The sequence below is a fragment of the Neofelis nebulosa genome, chromosome 11 (genome assembly GCF_028018385.1).
Source record: "Neofelis nebulosa isolate mNeoNeb1 chromosome 11, mNeoNeb1.pri, whole genome shotgun sequence".
In the NCBI taxonomy this organism is placed as follows: domain Eukaryota; kingdom Metazoa; phylum Chordata; class Mammalia; order Carnivora; family Felidae; genus Neofelis; species Neofelis nebulosa.
The window spans coordinates 48,540,850-48,561,865 of record NC_080792.1 but is presented as its reverse complement, the minus strand read 5'-3'; the positions used below and the strand labels follow the sequence as shown (position 1 = coordinate 48,561,865).

General features: G+C 47.5%; 2 protein-coding genes across 4 annotated transcripts in view; one reads left to right on the top strand and one right to left on the bottom strand.

Moving 5' to 3' along the window:
* The first annotated feature begins 882 nt into the window (after nt 1-882).
* RMC1 (regulator of MON1-CCZ1) lies at nt 883-20,413 on the top strand. 2 transcript variants are annotated; one of them, XM_058692512.1, is made up of 20 exons: nt 883-1,176; nt 1,915-1,991; nt 4,107-4,191; nt 5,576-5,632; nt 6,926-7,012; nt 8,943-9,083; nt 9,415-9,518; nt 11,046-11,135; nt 11,224-11,329; nt 12,569-12,680; nt 14,075-14,119; nt 14,371-14,424; nt 15,810-15,938; nt 16,488-16,594; nt 18,237-18,356; nt 18,659-18,736; nt 18,990-19,094; nt 19,191-19,259; nt 19,345-19,570; nt 20,249-20,413. In XM_058692512.1, exons 1-20 carry the CDS (start codon nt 1,075-1,077, stop codon nt 20,326-20,328), a joined length of 1,974 nt encoding a protein of 657 aa, XP_058548495.1. In that variant the 5' UTR covers nt 883-1,074; the 3' UTR covers nt 20,329-20,413. The 2 variants fall into 2 exon arrangements, with proteins under 2 accessions (XP_058548495.1, XP_058548496.1); XM_058692513.1 differs by lacking the exon at nt 883-1,176 and adding an exon at nt 1,334-1,493.
* Nucleotides 20,120-21,016, bottom strand: part of NPC1 (NPC intracellular cholesterol transporter 1) — a 54,166-nt gene continuing 53,269 nt past the window's right edge. For both annotated transcript variants that reach the window (XM_058692511.1, XM_058692510.1), the window contains exon 25: nt 20,120-20,933. In XM_058692511.1, the coding sequence (XP_058548494.1) occupies nt 20,851-20,933 (83 nt within the window). In that variant the 3' untranslated portion in view covers nt 20,120-20,850. The remainder of the gene's footprint in view (nt 20,934-21,016) is intronic.

The following is a 21,016-nucleotide window of genomic DNA, read 5'->3' as shown; positions in this document are numbered from 1 at the left end:
GCCCCTAGTTTTCTGCGTATTTCTCTGGCACGCTCTGCTTGTTGTCCTGTACTGATTCCTCTTCTTGGATTCTACAGATGGGTTTCCCGTTGCTTTATTCACTTTATGCCTCTATGTGACCAACCCCACCCAATTCTGTGGCTTCAAATACCATCTGTATTCCAATAAGCCCCAATTACTATCTCCAGCTTTGTCACTCCTGGTGAGCTTCAGACCCACATATCCATCTGTATAGATGTCATTTCTCCTCGGATTCACATGTCCAACTCTTGATCCTCACCACTTCCCTGCCAAACTTCCCAAGTCTCTGTATCTTAGAGAATGGTGCCCAGAGCCATCGGTTGTTGACAAGGCCACCTAGCGATCATCCGTGATCCCGCCTTTCCTCCCTCTTGTCTGTGTCTTGAATGAGGCGTTCCCCCAACCCTCCTTAAATGTCAAAGCCATACAAAAAAGGCTTTCTGACTGCAATCTAAACTAGGTTTCCCTGTTACATGCTCACAGCATCCAGGCGCTGGCCACAGCACTCCTCTCACTTATTAAGTTCCCAGAGGCAGGCTCAATAAACCCTTCCGAGAGAGGGTAAGCCTTCCCTAAACCAGGGGCAGCCCTGTCCCAGGAGGGTACCCGGCCGTGCGCAAGCCTCCCGGAACAGAACACGCCACAGTGGACGCAGGCGGGAGCGGCGGCGCCTGCGGGAGTAGCCGCGCGGACTACCGCCGTCGCCTCTGCGCGGCTTCCGGGTCACGTCCCCGTCCCGCGAGCCGCGCTGGGACTCCGCCCCCCAGGAAAGGGGAGGAGCCTCTTGTGCCGAGCGGGGCGCGGTCGCGGTCGCTAGGCCCCACCGCAGCCGGTCAGCAGTCGCCCATTTAAGCGCTGAGGGCGGCGGGTCACGTGCCGGACGGGGTGGGGGCGTGGCACCAGGAAGCGGCCTCCGCGCCCACTCGGATCGCCGCCGCCGCCGCCTCCCGGCCTGACTCGCCGCGCCCCGGTGCCGGGCGCAGTTTGCCCGGCTCCACGCTGGCGGCCGCCCCCGGACCCCCCGCCGCCGCCGCCGCCGCCGCGGCGCCCGCTATGGGCCAGGAGGACTACTATCTGGAGCTGTGCGACCGGCCGGTGCACTTCGAGAAGGCGAACCCGGTCAACTGCGTCTTCTTCGATGAGGCCAACAAGCAGGTCCGGGCCGGCCCGCGCCCTCCTTCCCCGCGCGGCCGGGCGCACCCTGCCCGCCATCCCCCGCGCCCCCAGCGGCGTCCTGCGCGCGCGCGCGCCCAGGCCGGGTGCTGGGGGACCAGGCCTGGGGCCTCTCCTCCGGTCCCGGCGCGGGACTGGCACCAGCCCCGTGCTGTTGGGTGGGCCGAGGGACCAGGCGCCACCGCGGCGGGGCCTGTCTCCTCCAAAGTGACAGCTGGGTCGACCCCGAACCTGCGCCACCGACCCTGCAGCGCCCTTTGGCCGGTGTGGTCGGCCGTTAGCTCGCCAGCCCTTTCTCGGTGCCTTTGTTGTGTTTGTCATTAGTTACTCTTGCACTCACGGATTTAGGCGTTGAGATTGGCTTTATTCTTGGAATTTTGGAAACGGAGGGTGGGGGAAGCAGTGTGAGGAGTAATAGGGTGTGCTTAAGTGTATCAGTGGCGCCTTTGCTGAACCGGATTAAAATTTGTAGCCTCGGCGACCCAGGCCCGGTTTTGCACAGTGGGTGGCACTCACAATGGTTTAACCTTTTTGGTCTCTGCTACTCCCTTGCCCCTTAAAATTCTTGTGAACACCAGGTATCTGTAGATGAATATGTGCCACCTTAGTTGAGCTGAACCAAGAGTGGGGTGTGGTGGAAATAATCACTTGTTAGGCTGGTGTCTGTGTCTAAAGTCTTTCAAAGTTCAGGCCATTAACGTTGCTTCTTTTGCCTCCTAGGTTTTTGCAGTTCGATCTGGTGGAGCTACTGGGGTGGTAGTTAAAGGCCCAGATGATAGGAATCCCATCTCATTTAGGTAACTATTGACATTTACAGAGTAACTTTCACGTGTAAATAAAATGATGTGGGTTTTTTTTTGTTTTTGTTTTTTTTCTGTTTCGTCTTCAGAAGGTGGTTTTAAAAGTTTGTCCTTTGTTTTCCCTAAAAGTTCTGAAGTCTGTGCGCATGCACATCCCTGCCTCTAGGGAGAGGGAAGCAGACACCTGCCAAGCAGACACCTGCGAGCAGTCTCCGTGGCACACATCAGCACTTCATGTCAGAGTGAAATGTGTAGAGTAGTTGTCTCTTGACTTGGGAATCAAATGCTCCAACATAGGGTACCTACTTCCTCCTACTTGAAATTAACAAGGCAGTTTATTGATGTGTCCATTTCCGGTGTCTTGGCGGAGGAGGGCCTTCATTTGCCTGTGGCCCGGCTCTTTCCAGAGTATGTGGTAGGTGGAGGAAGTTCCTAGGTTAGTGTTTCCTGTATAATTAAGAAAATCCCAGCTTCCACCAACGGTGACTGGATGTCCCAGTGTATGCAGGTTGAACCAGTATAATTGCAAATAGCACTTCCTTTCACTTTCTGAAGTGCCTTGATTTGGTTGATAAGTTATCTGGTCTTCGTTCCTGTGATTACAGGAAGGGAAAGTGTAGTGTGGGCCCTCGATTCAGTGGGGACTTAAATTTTTTGCAGGTGGCCTGTGTTAATAAGAACGAGTTTTTGAAGTGGAAATGAATCATCATTTGTTTGGCACACACTGATTGCAGCCCCCCCGCCCTGTGCTAGGCACCAGGCATGTGAAGGTTTTGAATTAGCCTGGCGCCCTTTTGGAGAGCTCATATATGTAGTGTGGGAGACAAGTGTGTAGACACATTATGTCGATTGTGAGAAAGTGCCGTAATAGCACTGTGTTCAGAATTGGGGCACACGAGAGAGGAGACATTTATCTTGGGGTAGGCTGAGGAAGACCACTGCCTCGGACGGGGAAGGCCTCAGAGAGGAGGGAGTCTTTGAGCTAAACTTTAAAGCTTGAATGGAATGATTCTGAGTGGGGAAGAGAGATGGCCTTTCAGATGGCGAAGAACGCCAGAGTGCAAAGCTTAGCAGGCAGGGTGTTTGGGGAATTCCAGGTCTGTGTAACTGAGATCAGGTGTCCTCGCAGGGAAGGAGAGGTGGGGGTGGTTTGGCCCCTGGCAGGAGTCAGCTTGAACCTTATGTATTCTGCTATGGAATTAGGGCTTTTTCTTATTGGAAATTGTAAGATGGGGGCATGGCACGATCTTATCAGCGTTCGGAAAGATCACGCTGTTCACAGCATTGACCTTGGATTACCTGGGAGCGTGTCAAAGTCAGGGGTACCACTGAGCGTCGACTGCAGTAGTCTGAACCGGGCATACCCAAGACCAGACCCAAGGCCGAGTAGACTGTCACATAGGCACTTGGGAGGTGCTTGGGAAGGTCTTGGGTAAGTCTTGGTGATCATTTGGGTGTGGAAAGTAACAGTGAGCCGCTGATCCAGATTTGGGGGCTTGGTAGGGTTTGAGGAGGAAGATACTGAATTTATCCTCTTTTAAATTTTAAGTTCTGATGGCAAACATTTTAGCAATTTTGTGTATTTTTAACAGTTGTCTGGTGGTATAATTAACTGCATATATTTAATGTATACAGTTGATGAGTTTTGACATGTTAACCATCACCACAGTCTTTAAGTTTGCTTGTGCGGCTCTGTAATTCATCCCTTGACTTCCTCTTGTAAACATCTGTTTGAGGCCCCGTAAGATGCTGGGGGTTGGGAAGTAAATGGGAAAGTGTAAGCTTGGCTGTGAGAGCATGGTGCGCGGGGGAAGGTGGTGGTTGGTGGAGAAGGTTGCTGGGTGGGTTTTGCTTATTTATGTCCAAAGTGACTCTCAGGGGAAAGTGCATCTGTTCTCCATTCTTCAGTCACTTGTTAACCACAGTGTAAATTTCACTGGCAACTTGCTGCCAGTTGGATTTTGTTGTTTGAAAAGAAGTCCTGATAGTGTCAGAAACATAATTTTCAACTAAGATCTGCTGCTTTCTGAGTATTTAACTTGCCTTTTCTCACAAATTGATAGATGCTAGAATTCAGTTCTTAACTTTTTAACTCACCCCCTTTTCTTAAAGAATGGAAGACAAAGGAGAAGTGAAATGCATTAAGTTTTCCTTAGAAAATAAGATATTGGCTGTTCAGAGGACCTCAAAAACTGTGGTAAGACATGCCTTTATTTATTTATTAAAAAAAAATTTTAAATGTTTATTGTATTTTTGAGAGAGAGAGAGAGAGAGCCCGAGCGGTGTAGGAGCAGAGAGGGGCGGGGAGACACAGAATCCGAAGCAGGCTCCAGGCTCTGAGCTGTCGGCACAGAGCCCAATTTGGGCTCGAACTTATGTACCAGGAGATCATGATCTGAGCCGAAGTCAGTGCTTAACCGACTGAGCCACCCAGGTGCCCCTGTTTATTTTTTTAAAGTTTTATTTAAGTAATCTCTACATCCAATGTGGGGCTCGAACCCACAACCCCAAGATCAAGAGTTACATGTTCTACTGACTGAGCCAGCCAGGTGCCCCAGGACATATCTTTAAGTACAGAGTAAAGGAAAGGACATTAGAAGTACACTTAGAAGAGAATGAATTACAAAAAAACAGCTAAAGGAAGCATTTATTATTTTAATGTCCTGAAAGTTATAGTTCTGTTGTACTATTTTTGAGCCTTGGGAATTCTTTTTTTAAATGTTTTTTTAATGTTTATTCATTTTTGAGAGACAGGGTGTGAGCAGGGGAGGGGCAGAGAGAGAGGGAGACACAGAATCCGAAGCAGGCTCCAGGCTCCGAGCTGTCAGCACAGAGCCCGATGTGGGGCTTGAACCCACAAACTGTGAGATCATCACCTGAGCCAAAGTCAGATGCTTAACTGAGCCACCCAGGCACCCCGAGCCTTGGGAATTCTTGAAGATGAGAGAGACATTTCAAGGGATAAATATTTGTGACCTTAGTTTGTCATTTTTGACTTAAAAATGTTTTAAAGTAATTTGGAACCTCAGGCAACCTTGGATTGATTGGTAGCGGCATAGATCATGTGCGTTGTATTTTTGGCAACTTTGTGAATTAGCTTTAATGGAGTAACTCCATTTACTCACTGCTTGCATCTTTGAATGCTTGATCCCCTAGGAACAGACATTCAAAGTTGGAGCACCCGTTTGGCATTTTCACTTTCCTAAGTATTCACCGTCACCATTTGTAAAGTAGAGCAAAACCTTTTGGAAACAGGCAGAATCTGATTTCCCCCTGTCATTATTAATTGCTAAAATTGTTGGAAAGCCTCTTCTAAGAGGCAGCAACACATTTCTCTGGAATCCATTGGTTTTCGGTATCAGTTTCTAAACTAACTGGATAATTGGATTAACTTTTTTTTTAAATTGCATTGGAAGGGGACAGATTGTCCAAATTGCTTTTTTTAGTTTTCCTGCCTTCTATCCGGTTTTTTTTCCGATCACTTTTTAAATTTGTCTTTTGTCTGTCTGGTGGTATGCCAGCGTCTGTTGGCAGTATGCTGCTTGATCCCAGTTTCTCCTTGTGGTTTTTTTACTCTTCAGGATTTCTCTAATTTTATCCCGGATAGTTCTCAGCTGGAATACACTCAAGAGTGCAAGGTATGAGCCCAGATCCTTTCCCGGCTGCTGGCCATCTCACTGTGTGGGTGACGTGGGGGAGGGGCAGCGTGCCCTGGGAATTGCCAGCACACCCTGGGAGGCGGGCTGTGCCTTATGCTGACTCCTGTTGCACGTTGGCTCTGTGACTTGGACAGTTTTAAAAGGTTTGTTTTTTTGGTTTTTTTTTTTTATGTTTATTTATTTTGAGAGAGAGAGCACGCGGGCATGGAGGGGCAGAGAGGGAGAGCGAGCATCTCAAGCAGGTTCCACACTGTCAGCACAGAGCCTGACTTGGGGCTGGATCTTGAGAACCGTTAAGCTCGTGACCTGAGCCGAAATCAAGAGTGGGATGCTTAACCCACTGAGCCACCCAGTCGTCCCAGTTTTAAAAGCCTGTTTCTTCTTTTATAAGATGAAATCGGGAAGATTAAATGGGTGACAGGATGTTAATCGCCCGGCTGTGCTGGCTGTGCGGGGGGTTCAGACCCTGGATTCCTTTCATAGCGGCCTTGTAGGAGGTTTTAGGAAGAGGAGTGTTTTCCCCTCTCCTGATGATGTTTCCTTGATTTGTTGTCCTTGTGTCCTTCCACTTTCTTTCCCCAAGTGTAGATTCTAATCGGTTTTAATTAGATTTGCTGGGTAGCATAAACGAGGCAAGGCGGTGGGGCTCAGCTCAAAGCAGCAATGTGACACTCTGGAAGGTAGCGGAAGGTGCTAGTGGCTGGGTATGGCTTTTAGCAGCTTCACAGTGGTTTTGCTAAATGGAGTTTAGGGTGGGCTCTGCGACAAGGAGAGGCCCTTCGGCCCACGAACCGAGTCCCTCACAGACCTCTGGATCTGTGCGGCCTCAGGTTTGGGGCACTGCTGTGCAGCAGGGGAGGCGAAGGGGTGGGCTCAGGGTCCCAACCCCATCTTGGTCCACACTCACTGAGAACCTTCTAAACTTTTCTACTTTTATAATGCATGTTTTTAGAATACAGGTAAGAGAAAGTCACCTGCCCTTTGATTTTCCTTAAGGAAGAAGTTGATATCTGTGTGTGCTGGTCAGTTACCTTTCTGCAAAATTCAGGCTTTTCCCTCTGTTCTTGAGAAGGAATTAAGAGTCAGGTGCTTTAGTGAGGCATCCCAGGTGGAAATCTGGGAATGTTGTATTGAAAAGAAAGTTTGATTTCTTAGTAAGTAATCAAATCGGGGTAACTTTTATTAAAGAGTGTGAGAAGTAGAGTATTTTAAGCTTTTGAAGAGTTGTACAAAAACTAATTAATTAAAAAAATTTTTTGTAATCCTTTTCAGACCAAGAATGCCAACATACTTGGATTCTGTTGGACCAGTTCTACTGAAATTGTCTTCATAACAGATCAAGGAATTGAATTTTACCAGGTATTATGTTGATCACTTCTGTTTGCTGGACAACGGTCTGTGATGGCCGTGTGGCAGCCTTCTGAATTCACTACTGAATAGACATTTTGAGATTCTGAACTTTAGGTTTTTGTTTGGGTTTTTGTTCTTTATTTCTAATTACAAGAAATGCATGTTTTTTATAAAATGTTTAAACATTACCAGGCTATCTGGAAGGTAAAAGTCCCCCCATAATCCCTAGAAATAACTAGTATGAATAGTACGTTTTTCTTTGTTTTCCTACACACATGCAAACTTCATTTTTTTATAAAAATGGGAATGTTGTATATGAAGTTGTGGCTGGCTTTTTTTTCATGGCAGTGGGGCTTGGACATTTGTCCATATTTTATTCTGAGTAGTGTTCTGTTGTGTGGGTGCACTGAGGTTTAATTAATTGCCTGTTGATGAACCTCTGGCTTGTTTTCATTTTTCTGTGATTGTAAACAATTCTGCAGTGAACATGCTTGCAGACATTTCTTTATGTTCTTGGGTGAGGCAGTTCTTGGAAGGGGAATTACGGCACAGATATGAACATCCGAAAAGCTGAACAGATATTGCTAAATTTTGTCCAGAAGTTTGCTCTGTGACTTCCGGTATAGGGATATCTGTTTTCCACATTTTTGCCAGAACTGCATATGATGAGTCCATAGACATACAGTCTGGGTATTAGCCCTTTCTCAGGTGAGATGGTTTGCAAATACTTCCCGTTGCACAGGCTGCCCTTTTGCTCTGTTGACTTGACTTGGTACCTGCCTTGTCTTGTAATATGTTCCAGCTGCCCGACCTGTTGAGCATGCTTCTGAATCTTTCAGTGGAGCTAATCTAGAAAGTGTTCAGATATTCTCGGGTTCAATTTTGTTTGACCTAATGAAAGCAGTATAAGTTAGAATGTACAGATGGAGAAAATACACCCGTTAAGCAAAATGTGAGATGTTAGTGCTTTGCCTTGGGGCCGTCCTCAAAACCTTTGTAATGACCACCAGAAAGAAAATAAACTGCACAAATCTCGTACACATAGAAGAAGAGTTTTGTGTATATGGTAGCGTGGATAGGATCACCTGCTTTCCTGAAGGGTTCCTTGTGGCAATCATATACTTTTCTGCTCTCTGTAGTGGAAAAGTGTACATTCATGTCATCTAGATGGTCTTCAGATCTTCAAGAAATAAGTTAAAAAGAAAGAGGACTCTAGCATATCCGTTTCATATCTGAATTGTCAAGAAACCCATGCCTCTCCACCATGACTTCCACATCGGTTCTGGAGCACAGTGTTCTAGGAGCATTCATGTCTCGGGGCTCTATACAGTGTTCCTTAATTTATCTGAATATTTAGAGTATATTTAAGACCTGCCTCAACCGTAAAATACTAGGTTTGCATGCAGAGTCTCACGAACACGATTGTTAGCAAAAGGGAGCTGCTCCCAGACTCAGTGCTACCTGGAGTCAAGACAGAGCCAGGTGGAAGGCAGGTGCTACAGGCTGGGTGTGAGTGATTCAGTGCATGGGATCGTTGAGGGCGGGGTGGGGGGGGGGTGGGGTGGGGTGTGCATTTGCTTCCACAGGTTGGAGGAGGGAGTATGTAGTCTGGACTCTTGGGTGGATGATGCCTGGAGAGTGTGCAGGCTCTTGCGGGGAACTGGCCTGCCTGGGCTGTGACTGCATAGCGGTGTCTGAGCCGTATTTTCTCCTTGGTCAGGTATCCATGCTGCCCGCCTCTCAGGGTCGTGCTGTGAATAAATGAGCCAAGATTGGTAAAGCACTGAGCGTGGGGAGCGGTAGCTGCAGCAAACAAAAACCTGTGCAGTTTTACTTAGTGGTTTTTCCCAGATTTTTCTTGTTTTCTTAATTTACCATCAGTCGTCTTCCATTTTGCTGATTTTAAAATAAAGATTCTGTTTCTCGAACTTTGCTTCAGGTGTTACCGGAGAAACGAAATCTCAAACTCCTGAAGAGCCAGAATATCAACGTGAATTGGTACATGTACTGCCCTGAGGGTGCTGTGATTCTGCTGTCTACCACAGTCCTTGGAAATGTGCTGCAGCCCTTTTATTTTCGGGTAAGAGTGAGCCTGTCTTTAGGAAAAATTCCCTTTCCCCCCTCCCATCCTGTTCCTCTAATATAGTAAGGTGTCCCGGACTTCAAAGGGGCAAGTTTCTCCAATAACCTCACCACTTCTGACCACTAGAGGGCACACTGTACCATCCTGTCACGGCCAGGAATGACTCGTTCTGTGGGGACAGACTCCAGGGAGTAAAGGACTTAGTGGGACTTCGGAAAGGATGGAGAGACAGAGTGTGTGTGCCTGTCCTCCGTGGTTTTATGTAGGGAATGCTAAAGCATCAAAGAGGTTTAACCAGCTTTTCCTAAAACTTGTATCACCCCAACAGGCTGGCACTATGTCAAAGCTGCCCAAGTTTGAGATTGAATTACCAGCTGTGCCCAAGTCAACTAAACTGAGCCTTTCCGAGAGAGACATCGCGATGGCGACCATGTATGTCTGTCTTTTGAGAGAATTCCTTCCTGACATTGCTTTTGGTAATAGAAGTAGCAGAAGTGCATCATAAAAGCACAGCACTTTCGACAGGTGCCCTCAGAGCACATGATAAAGACTCCCGCTTTCCCGTTCAGTGTCTAGATTTTATGAATGGAGAAAAATGGTCGTCAGCTTGGCATTCTTTTCTGATTCTTCTAGCTTTGTGATCTGAGGGAAGTTTTTTTCCACCATTCTGGTCTGATAAAATGAGAACATTGGACCAATTTGTTGTTTAGGTATCTTAGTTCTATAATTTATTTTTTATTCTGTGAGTAGTTGAAGGTTATCTAGGACTTTTATTTATTTATTTTTAGCTAAAACATATCCTGCTGGCTTTAAAGAACATAGTTTATCTAACAAACATGGAACTAAATTACTTATGTAGGAAGGTATCCTCGCTTGTAAATGCAGAGTATCTCAATTTCTAAGCTTCATTATGGAAGTTTTAAACACACCATAATAGAAACCGATGCAAAGAATACCTTATGTACCCATAACCCAATTCAAAAATGTCCAAATTTTGATCCTAAATTACTTCTTGGATTCTTCTGTGGCCTAAAACAGTGGTTTAGAACTTTAACGTTCTTTGGGAGTTAGAATGCCTTTTTTTTTTTTTTTTTTTTTTTTAAAAGGCCATCTACTGTGGCATCCCAGATTAGAGAACAGATACAGTGAGGGCAGTCCTCACCCAGTGGCGGCAGAGACCCACTCCCTTCCCTCTGGTCTCATCCCTGTGGCGGACCGAGGACAGTGTCAGCCACTGGAATAGCAATGTGCATGCAGGAACTGGTCACAGGAGCATTTCTTCCATGAGGCTTATAAATGAAGAGTGATTATGTTTTCCTGTTATCAAGGAATGTACTCATTACGTAGAACTTGGAAGATACAGAAAGTTCCAGAAAAAGAAAGTGGACTCGGTTTATTACTCAAGGATAGCTATTAACAACATGTGTTTCTTTCTAGTAGTTTTGGACATTGTGCAGAAGTTTGTCTTCCTTTTAAAGTACTGTGATGGGCTGTATTTAGTTTTGCATCACCGTTTTCACTTTTATATAATGGCCTTGGGTTTTTGTTTTTGGTTTTTTTTTTTTTTAGCTGCACTTTGTAAATATTTTTGTTGGCTGTGAAATATTCTGTTGGGGGGGCGCCTGGATGGCGCAGTCGGTTAAGCGTCCGACTTCAGCCAGGTCACGATCTCGCGCTTCGTGAGTTCGAGCCCCGCGTCGGGCTCTGGGCCGATGGCTCGGAGCCTGGAGCCTGTTTCCGATTCTGTGTCTCCCTCTCTCTCTGCCCCTCCCCCGTTCATGCTCTGTCTCTCTCTGTCCCAAAAATAAAAAAAAATTAAAAAAAAAAAAAAAAAAAAGAAAGAAATATTCTGTTAGGGAATATGTCATAATGTACTTAACTCTTATGGCCTCATAATTCAGCATTTAGAATAGAGGAGTTTCAGATGTCCTGTGTGAAGTCTGTCTCTTTGTTCTCCAGATACGGACAGCTTTACGTTCTCTTCTTGAGGCATCATTCTCGGACCTCCAATAGTACAGGAGCGGAGGTAGTCCTATATCATCTACCACGGTATATTTAATGCTGTCCTCCTTCTCCAATTTTAAAATATGAACTAAAGCTTGTCGATCTATGTTTTGACCTTTCTGTTATCCTACAGAGAAGGTGCCTGTAAAAAGATGCACATATTAAAGTTAAATCGGACGGGGAAGTTTGCCCTAAACGTGGTGGATAACCTGGTGGTCGTTCATCATCAGGATACAGAGGTAGGGGTTATGTGTGGGTGTCTGGTCTGTCAGTGTGGCTTAAGAGTTAGGAAAATTAGGGCGCCCGGGGGGCTCAGTCTGTTGAGTGGCCGACTTCAGCTCAGGTCATGATCTCATGTTCGTGAGTTCGAGCCCCTACATCGCGCTCACCGCTGTCAGCACACAGTCTGCTTCGGATCTTCTGCCTCTCTCTCTCTCTCTCTCTGCCCCTGCCCTGTGCGTGCTCTTTCAAAAATAAATTAACATTAAAAAAAAAAAGTTTGAAAATTGACAAAACATGCAGAACAGAGACTAGAAAGTACTTTCCATGCTAAAGCTTTGGTCTTCCAGATGCAAATGAGTTTGGTATTCTAGATGGTTGAGAAAAAACAGTGATTCCCTGTCTATTGATTACAGTTAATTAAAAACTATTCCAGGGGCGCCTGGGTGGCTCAGTCGGTTAAGCGGCCGACTTTGGCTCAGGTCATGATCTCGCGGTCCGGGAGTTCGAGCCCCACGTCAGGCTCTGTGCTGACAGCTCAGAGCCTGGAGCCTGTTTCAGATTCTGTGTCTCCCTCTCTCTGACCCTCTCCCGTTCATGCTCTGTCTCTCTCTGTCTCAAAAACAAATAAACATTAAGAAAATTTTTTTTTTTTTAATTAAAAAAAAAAACACAAAAAAACTATTCCAGAAAGTAGCACATGAGGGTATTTGACTCTGGAACAATTATTTGGTTGGCTCAGCCAAGCTGGGAATTTACTGCAGAAGCACAGTCTTGCATGAGCACACAAGCTTTGTATTTCCTTTGTGAGTACAGATAATGCTAGGTAATGATTTTGAGGCTTTGTGGCCCAAGAGAAAGACTAGAACGGGTCCTGCTTTTTTTTCCTACATGGTTAGCTGGGTATCTGGTCACAGACAAGCTCCTTGTGTCCCGTGCCTCCCGCAGGGTGGCAATACCCTTATCTTGACTAATGAAGGTATTTCTAGTCGAAGTGAAAAAGATCTGCTGAAATCACTTGGAGCTCTTCAAGGGCAGCCTGTCATAAACGCCAGGGGTGTGCGTGAGCGTGGGGGACAGTGTAACAGAGTCGTGATATCACAGCAGACTCCTCCCCGCGTAGAACCAGCCTGTGGGGGTGCAGCGCAGGGCATGCAGACTCTGTAAGCTGACGGGAATGGAGGGATCTGAGAGAACAGAAGGGACAGGCCAAGTCATGGCTTGTTTCGGCATCAGAGTCTTACTTTTTTCCACTTCAGACATCGGTGATATTTGACATCAAGTTAAGGGGAGAGTTTGATGGCACCGTCACCTTCCATCATCCGGTGCTTCCGGCACGCTCGATTCAGCCCTATCAGATCCCCGTGGCAGGTAAGGGGACCTCCGCATAGTGGATGGAATGAGGGGTACACACAGGGGTTCCCAGGCCCCTGTGCTTTTGGGGGGGCTTTGTGTTCCTTCCAGCATCTTCCTTTTCCAGGGCTAATAATGTGAGCATTAAAAGAGTAGGTTGTGTCAAATGATTGTCTTGTGTCTCCTGCTTACGTGGCCTGAAGGTAACCGCTGGTGAACTGGTGGAAAGCCAAATCTAGACGTTAACCTTCAGCTCCGTTCTGGTTATTTGGGACCAGTTAGAAGGCAGTCAGGTTCAAATTGGCCAGTTATAACAAAACAAATGCCAGGTGTGATCAAAATCATAGCGTGGGCAACGATTAATAAGAATTCAAAAGTCCATTGAATCTCTGGCCTCCAGAGCATGGGTTGGTAAAGCATTTTTCACAGCTAAAGGCTTTTCGTCATGTTTAACCCCCTAGGTTGTAAGCCCCATGCGGGCTTGTAGCGGCTCTGTGTCTTGCCCGCCCCGTGCTGCTGCAGGGTGTGTCGTGGGGACGCGCTTGGTAGCTGCTCTCATTCCCCCTTCTGCTGTTGGTCTGTTCAGCTGTTCGTTTTCAAGCGGACTGCACATCAGAATCACCCCGGGGGCTTTACAGGGGCACCCGCTGTCACCTGAGAGCGGTCAAGTCCATGTGATTGGCAGCCAGAGTTGAGGCCCGCGTGCAAGAACTTCTCAGGTTCTAGATTCAGGTGTTCTTTGCCTTAGCTTGTCTGGGCCCTTCCCTCTTTTGAGTGGGCTGTCCAAAATGACCACGTTTTCCAACCAGCTGATTAAAACCTGTCTTCTGATTGTCCCTGGGTAATCGGAGCAGAACTGGGAACGATGTTTAATTTGCAGGGCTGCACTTCTCAGGCTTACCATGGATGCACGGGCAGTGCCACTGGGAATTAAGAGTCCCTGTCCTGTGAGGTGTTTGGGGTCTGTTTCCTAGAGGAGATCTCTGTGCCTGGACCTACCCTGTGCGATGGGGAATTGAGCTAATTATTTAGACAAAGCACAAAGCACTGTTATTTGAAATCTTCTCAGTGACTGGCCTGGGGATGTGATTTTGAACCATCCAGGACTTGGTGATTTACTGTGTAAATGAAGACGAGTCCTCTTCGGTTATTACAGAAGAATGAACAACTCTGAGTCTCTCGTACTTTCCCCTTCTTGGGAGGCCATTTTCATGGATTGTTCTCAACTTCCCCCTTCCTCCTTGTATATGGTATCAGTGGTACAAGACAGTTCACTCCTTCCTTATTCAACTGTAGTCGAATCACCATTTACTGAAGGCTTTAAAAGTACTGCATTTCACCCTCTGAGCACTGGTGTGGGCAGTATTTCCTGGTGGCATTGTCGTTGCACACTTGTTTTTTTCCATTTGCAGGTCCTGCTCCTGTGACCAGCCAGTCTCCCATCCCGTGCAAACTCTGTATCCTTTACAAAGGCCTTACTGTTGGGCACAGAAGGGAAGATAGTACCCCTCTTTGTCTTGGTGTGTGAGAACAGTCCTGCCTGGCAGCTGTGAATAACCTGAATAACGTCTTGGGAGCCCCCCCTGGGGGTGCTTTCCTCACCACCTGGGCCTGAGTAGCCTCTGCAAATAGGGGGCGGGCGAGTGCTAATCAGAACTGGGTTTGTCTTTGGTTTTTATCCTAGTTTACCATTTCCTATAACATGCAGATTCTTCATCCTGGATTGTCTTTCAGCCTGACATCATCATCAGCGCAAGCCAAGGTGGGTCAGAGGGGACAGTCATCATGTTAGAAAATAGTTACTTGTTGGTTTTGGATGACTCTTGTAGCCAGTAACAGGTTCGAGGTGAATCTGACAAATGACCTCTTCCTTCAGTCTTAGGAATGGGAAAATTTTTCACTTTATACTCTGTTCTCTACTGTTCTGTTTTATCCTGAGCATATACTATTATTTTTTAAATGTTTATTCTGAGAGAGAGAGGGGTAGAGATTCCCAAGAAGGCTCCATGCTGTCAGTGCAGAGCCCAATGTGGGGCTCGATCCCACAGACTGAGATCATGACCTGAGCTGAAATCAAGAGTCGGACACTTAACTGACTGAGCCCCCAGGCGCCCCGCTTATATTAGTTTTATAATAAACAACTAAGAATGGCTATTCCCCTGCTTCTAGCCCATTTAGGTCTGTCTGTTCTGAAAAGCCAGACTCCACAGCACGGTGTACAAGGCCCTCCCTGCCCTGTCCTTATCACCCCCCGTCCTACCCACGTGGGTCTTTGCCCTTTTCTGTTCCGTTTGCATAGAAGTGCGCTCCTGCTTCCCACTGTGCTGGGCAAGCTCCTTCAAGATGCTAGCTCTCTCTTCCTGGTAACCCCCTAGCACCTGTATCTTCCTGTTGGGAGTACTTTCCACATTTGTCTTCAGTCATCTTGTGTATTCTCCTGTCTTACCCACTGGGATTCGCGAGAATTTTCGAGGTTTCCACTGCATGTAGAATTCCCCTCTCCCTTCTCCATCTGGAACGGTGCTGGCTCTGGACCAGCTGCAGGAGAATTGAGAAGGGGACCACTCAGGTCATCTTTAATGCAGTGTTGAATTCTCTCGTGGAACCCCAATTGAGGAAGGCACTGTCTACCTGGCAGTGTGGGTGTTCAGGAAATTCATGGATTGGTGAATGCATGAATTATGAACTTCCCTTGGGAGCCTCGGGAGTTACCTTTTGACTTGAAGAGCCAGTGCGGGAGAAACCAAAGTATAGGACCAAAGTAAATACCGCACGTTGACATCCTTTTCTACCTTCAAGGTTAAAAGGGGGCTGGGTGTGGGGACAGAAATGCTCGGAGTTGATCGAAGACTTGTCACCCGCACTTATTTCGGGAGCTACACCGTTGATGTCCCTCTGATTGGAGAGGGTGACCTTGTTGGAGGGAACCGTCAAGCGGGCGGTGGTCGTTTGGCTGGGCGTCCTTCTGTCGTCAGGTGTGTCCTGCATTCCCTGGACTGCGCTTGGGTTAGTAAGAAGAGGGTAGCAACAGTGCTTTGCAGGACGGCCCCCTCCCGCGCCCCCCAAATGAATGTTTTAGGGGAACCATCTTTTGGGCTTTTGTTCTCGTTTGCGTCCAGTATGAAATTTGCTGCCTCCTCAATCCAGGTTACCTCTGGAACCTCCAAGTAAAGCTTCAGCCTATCGTAAACCTCTTGCCAGATAAAGGAAGACTGATGGACTTTCTCCTCCAGAGAAAGGAGTGCAAGATGGTCATCCTGTCTGTCTGTTCGCAGAGTAAGTGGACGAGTCCTTCCCCATCGGACTGAGTCCAGTACTCGGCTTGGGCTGCCCACACCCTTTATTGGGAGCTGGGCCACATATGTCTGCTTTGTCCATAGTGTGTAGCCTCATTCTTCACTTGAAGAATGAATTATTTAACCCCCTGGAAGGAAAGACCAGGAAACAGAAAAATGACTTACAGTGACTTGGGTAGAAAAGCTAAATTGGATGGTTCCAGCAAAAGCAAAGCTAACTGTGGCGCACTTGACGGTAATGAGCTAGCATCTCCAGCCTTAAAACAGTTCCCAGAATCCAAGTCACTCACTGCGTATGTGTCTACTTTGAGCACTTTCTACTGAAAGCTTCTGTATGTAGCTCCTTTTCCTAGTAACCAGGAAGGGCTGGTGAGTGATTTCCAATCTCCAAATGATACCCTTTCTCTGAATGCTCCTTGAAGGTATGTTTACCTGGTAACCCTTTGAGGTTAGTTACTTCTGTGCTAACAACTGTCTGAATTCTGAAGTGGATGTAAAGTCACTTGACCTGTCTGAACATTCTTCCCAGTGTTGAGCGAGTCAGACAGAGCAACCTTACCTGTGATCGCCACGGTTTTTGACAAACTCAATCACGAGTACAAGAAGTACCTGGACGCCGAGCAGAGTTACACAACGGTAAGCTGTGTGTGTGCTGGGACAAAGGGCTCTTCTCCACCCCCACCGCCCAGTGTATTTCCTAACCAACTATAATGCGAGGTTCTGGTGGGATAACACCACTGGGGTGTGCGTGCCAGGTGGCAAGGTGGCTGTGTTGGGGGTCACAGATTCAGAGTTTGTGCCTCCCCTTAGCTTGAGGCTGCGTGTCACTTAATGCCTTTGCTTGTTTTTAACTTGTGTTGAATCTTACAGGTAGATCCTTGGTCTTATCTGTTTGGTGGATAAGAAAAGCAGTTTCGGCTTTGCCTTACTTTGTACATACTTCTGCCCGGTCAGAGCCTGGACTGAACAAACTAGGCGTATAATCCTTTTGCCGCATCTTCTTTCTTTCCTTTTAGGCTGTAACAGCTATAAAATTAACACTTATGCTGGCATTCGGTCAGCGTCCTGTCAGGATAGTGATGACATATTAGCACCGTGCTTCCACAGAGCGGGTTCACGTGTTTGTCATGAACGGCTAGAAACCATTGACGTGGCCTGTAGCCAGGTTCTGCTATACCGTTAGAATGAGCGGAAGGACGTATTTCACTTCAAGGACCTGATTAGTCCTGAGGCTTAAAACAGAAGTGGTTTTAGGCAGTAACGAGGAACCCAGAACTGCACTCCCCTTTAGCTCCTCGGGGGTAAGAGAACTGACGCAGGCTACTGAAGGCCGAGTGACCTCGGAGTGTACCTGTCCCTGTCCTGTGAGACACGCGAGGGGGGCTGGGTTCTTGCAGAGCCTCCTCGGCCTTGCTGCTAGTGTACTGGGGTGTGGCAATCCGTAGGTCTGACCCCAGATGGGTTTCTGTGCCTCGCTGCTCTGGCTCTGAGTCTTTTTTTTTTTTTTTTTTTCAACGTTTTTTATTTATTTTTGGGACAGAGAGAGACAGAGCATGAACGGGGGAGGGGCAGAGAGAGAGGGGGACACAGAATCGGAAGCAGGCTCCAGGCTCCGAGCCATCAGCCCAGAGCCCGACGCGGGGCTCGAACTCACGGACCGCGAGATCGTGACCTGGCTGAAGTCGGACGCTTAACCGACTGTGCCATCCAGGCGCCCCGGCTCTGAGTCTTTTTAAACACGTGCCGGTCAGAGCGTGGTCCGTGCCGCCCCCCCCCCCCCCCCGCCGGCAATGCTGGAGCTTCCCCAGCCCCTACCACAGCTGCACCGTCAGCCCTGGGGCGAGCTGCTCTAGAGAGTTCAGGGAAGTCGTCCGTCTTCTCGCAGAAGTCAGCAATGTTTGGGTGGCCTTGTTGACCACTCGGAAACGCACACATCCAGCCTTACAAGCGGTATTCCCTTACTGTGTGACCAGTACACCATTCTATTTTTATTAGATAACAAATACGAGAAAGTCCGTGATTAAGAAAATGAGGGATTTTAAGAGGTGAGAAAAATGTGTCTCAAGCAGAAGCGGACTTCTGCTTTTTTAGCTCCACGTGTGAATGTTGGCATATTTTCTAGATGACCAACTCTGACTTCTAAACCCAGCCCCAGCCCGCACAGGAAAAATGGTTTTGTCCACGTGATAAGTGCCATCCTCTGCTCGTATCTTAGGAATTCAGTCTTCTGGGAGTCCCTAGAAGCTGACGAGAGTCCCGTTTGCAATGTGTTGTCTAGGCAGTAGAAGCAGGGCCGAGCCGGTGCAGCCCGCTTCTCAAGAGGCCGGTGCGGACCCAGGCTGTGGTCGATCAGTCTGACATGTACACCCACGTGCTGTCGGTCTTCACGGAGAAGAAGGTGGGTGACGGAGCCTCCAGCCGGAGATCTGATCTGCAGGGAACTGAGGAAAGCAGTAGAACTCCTGATGTGATTTAAAGAACCGGAGTTCTCTTGGGTGAAGACCCAGTGCTAATAGTTTGGCGTCTACTAGGCCAAAACGTGACCGTCGATGGGGGGAGGTTCTGGAGGGATCTGTGCAGAACCCGTGAACAGCACTGGGCCAGAGGCGCACGGAAACAGAGCGGGCGGGTAGACAAGGAGCTGCAGGCGGCCTCCTTGCGAGCGTCCAGTTTTGAGACTACTCTTCTTTTCTTCTGTAGGAGATGCCTCATAAATTTGTGATAGCCGTGCTGATGGAGTATATTCGCTCTCTTAACCAGTTTCAGATCACAGTACAGGTACTTTCCAACCATTTGTGGTCCCAACTTAGAGGAGCGGGGTCTGCGTACCAGACCCAATTCTGAGTGACTCTCCCGACATCACCGTGTCGGGCTCAGGCGGGATGATTAGTGTTTAATCGAGCATCCTGTCAACGCACAGGTGACAGAAACCTTAACCCGTCACTTAGAATAGCTCCATCCTAGACACACCTGGCCTCACGCGTGTTGTAGTTGGGTGACCGGGAAAGTCTTCTCCTGTTTTTGTCCTCAGCACTACTTACACGAACTTGTCATCAAGACGCTTGTCCAGCACAACCTCTTTTACATGCTGCACCAGTTCCTACAGTACCACGTCCTCAGTGACTCCAAGCCTCTGGTATGTGGCTCCAGGCTTTTACTTCTGGGATTAAAAACTTCAGATTTAACCGTCTGACATCTTATGCTGAAGCTGGTGTGAAAACATGTCTTTCAGGCTTGTCTGCTCTTGTCCCTAGAAAGTTTTTACCCGCCGGCTCATCAGCTGTCTCTGGATATGTTGAAGGTAACTCTTGCTACGTCCCCGTTTTAAACTGCATTCACGTCTCTTCCTGTTGCCGCTGCTTACCTGGACTTCTCTCCCCTTCCAGCGCCTCTCGACAGCAAACGATGAAATAGTAGAAGTGCTTCTTTCCAAACACCAAGTGTTAGCTGCCTTAAGATTCATCCGGGGCATCGGCGGCCATGACAACATTTCTGCACGAAAATTTTTAGATGCCGCGAAGCAGACTGAAGACAACATGCTTTTCTATACTATATTTCGGTTTTTTGAACAGCGAAACCAGCGTTTGCGAGGGAACCCTAACTTCACACCAGGTAGGACACGGCAGTGGTAAAAAGGCCTGGGGCGAACACAGACTCAGGGTAGCAAGAGAATGCTGGCAGGCTAGGAGGTGAGAAGCCTCTTGGGAAAGTTCCCCTAAGGAGAACTGCGTGAGATTTTTTACAAACAAAATCCCATGACGGTGGTAAGAGGAAAGTCAGAATGCCAGTGGAATCTGAATTAGGCTTTGGAACCTGCAGCGGACGCGTTCTGGGCACAGCTCAGGCCTGAGCGTGGGTCTGGGAATGCTCCTTTCTGAAGAATCAGGAACGAAACAGGAAAGGGCGACGAAGGGTTTTAAACGACCTCAGGCTTATTACTCTTCTCTGCAGACTTACGAAACCTGAGGCATCCCCTCCTTTAGGATGGGAAGGAACACGTCCCTTTTATTTCAGGCCTGAAGACTTTTTGTAGCTTAGCGAATGGTGCAAGATGGTGTTACCTGTGACAGGTTGGCCTCTCTACTTCTCCCCAAGCAGGTGGGGATTTGCTGGGGTTGTGAAGGTGCCCAGCAGCCATGCACGAAAGGACAACTCAAAAGCTTAGGAAAACAAAGTATTTTATGAAAGAAAAATAAGTTAAAACCCAGCATATGTATCTATGAGCTGTGAAGTCTTCATTCTTTTTTCCCTTTTGTGCCACATCTGATTAAATCTGCATTTCTTTTATAGGAGAACACTGTGAAGAACACGTTGCTTTTTTCAAGCAGGTTTTTGGAGACCAAGCTCTAATGAGGCCTACGACATTCTGAAATCACTTGCTAGTTTTTTTATATATATATAAAAATGTGTACAAAGTTAATTTATTGCATTAATAAAGCTCTTTAAACTACAAAATGTTATAGTAAAGTGTATCTACACCATCCTCAAATGTTACTAAAAATATGGTATAGAATCTGTGTGATGGCTTACTCCCAAACAAAAGGAAAAACATTGCATTGATTGGCCTTTAAAAAGTGTCAGGGAGCAGATCCCACTCAGCCATGCTAGTGTCACCTTCCGCCTGCCAAAGAGTTAGGTCTGGTTCGCGGAGAACTGGAAGGCCCCGCAGCGTCCCGGGGCTGCCTTCCGATTCCGTAATGCTTCCGATTCACGCGTCACATTTGCATTCCTGAGTTTAAAAGCACTATGGCCGAAGCTGCTGCTGTTAAGTAGCCTGATGTCTGGTACTGTCCAGTGTCCAACTTGGCCTCGACGGTGCAGCCACTGTCCAGTGAGCGGTAGGCTGAGTGACCCACAGACACAGTTCAGAGTCCCCCGACCTCGCAAGAGGGCTAGAAATTTAGGAGTTGTTCTCGCTCTGTACCTTTGTATTGCTCTTGAGTGGCCAAGCTTTTGGCTTTATTTATTGATGGGCCTGTGAGGGATTAAAGAAAAAACTTCTGGATTATTTCTTCAGTAGAAAAGGAAGGCGACAGGGTAGTTCTGTTATAGTACAAA

What these genes read in the sequence shown, in the direction of transcription:
- RMC1 (XM_058692512.1), top strand. Translation starts at nt 1,075, where the DNA reads ATGGGCCAGGAGGACTACTATCTGGAGCTGTGCGACCGGCCGGTGCAC. An exon ending in GACATCGCGATGGCGACCAT is followed by an intron (nt 9,519 to 11,045) that starts GTATGTCTGTCT and finishes TTTGTTCTCCAG; the next exon opens with ATACGGACAGCTTTACGTTC. An exon ending in TTCATCATCAGGATACAGAG is followed by an intron (nt 11,330 to 12,568) that starts GTAGGGGTTATG and finishes TTTCCACTTCAG; the next exon opens with ACATCGGTGATATTTGACAT.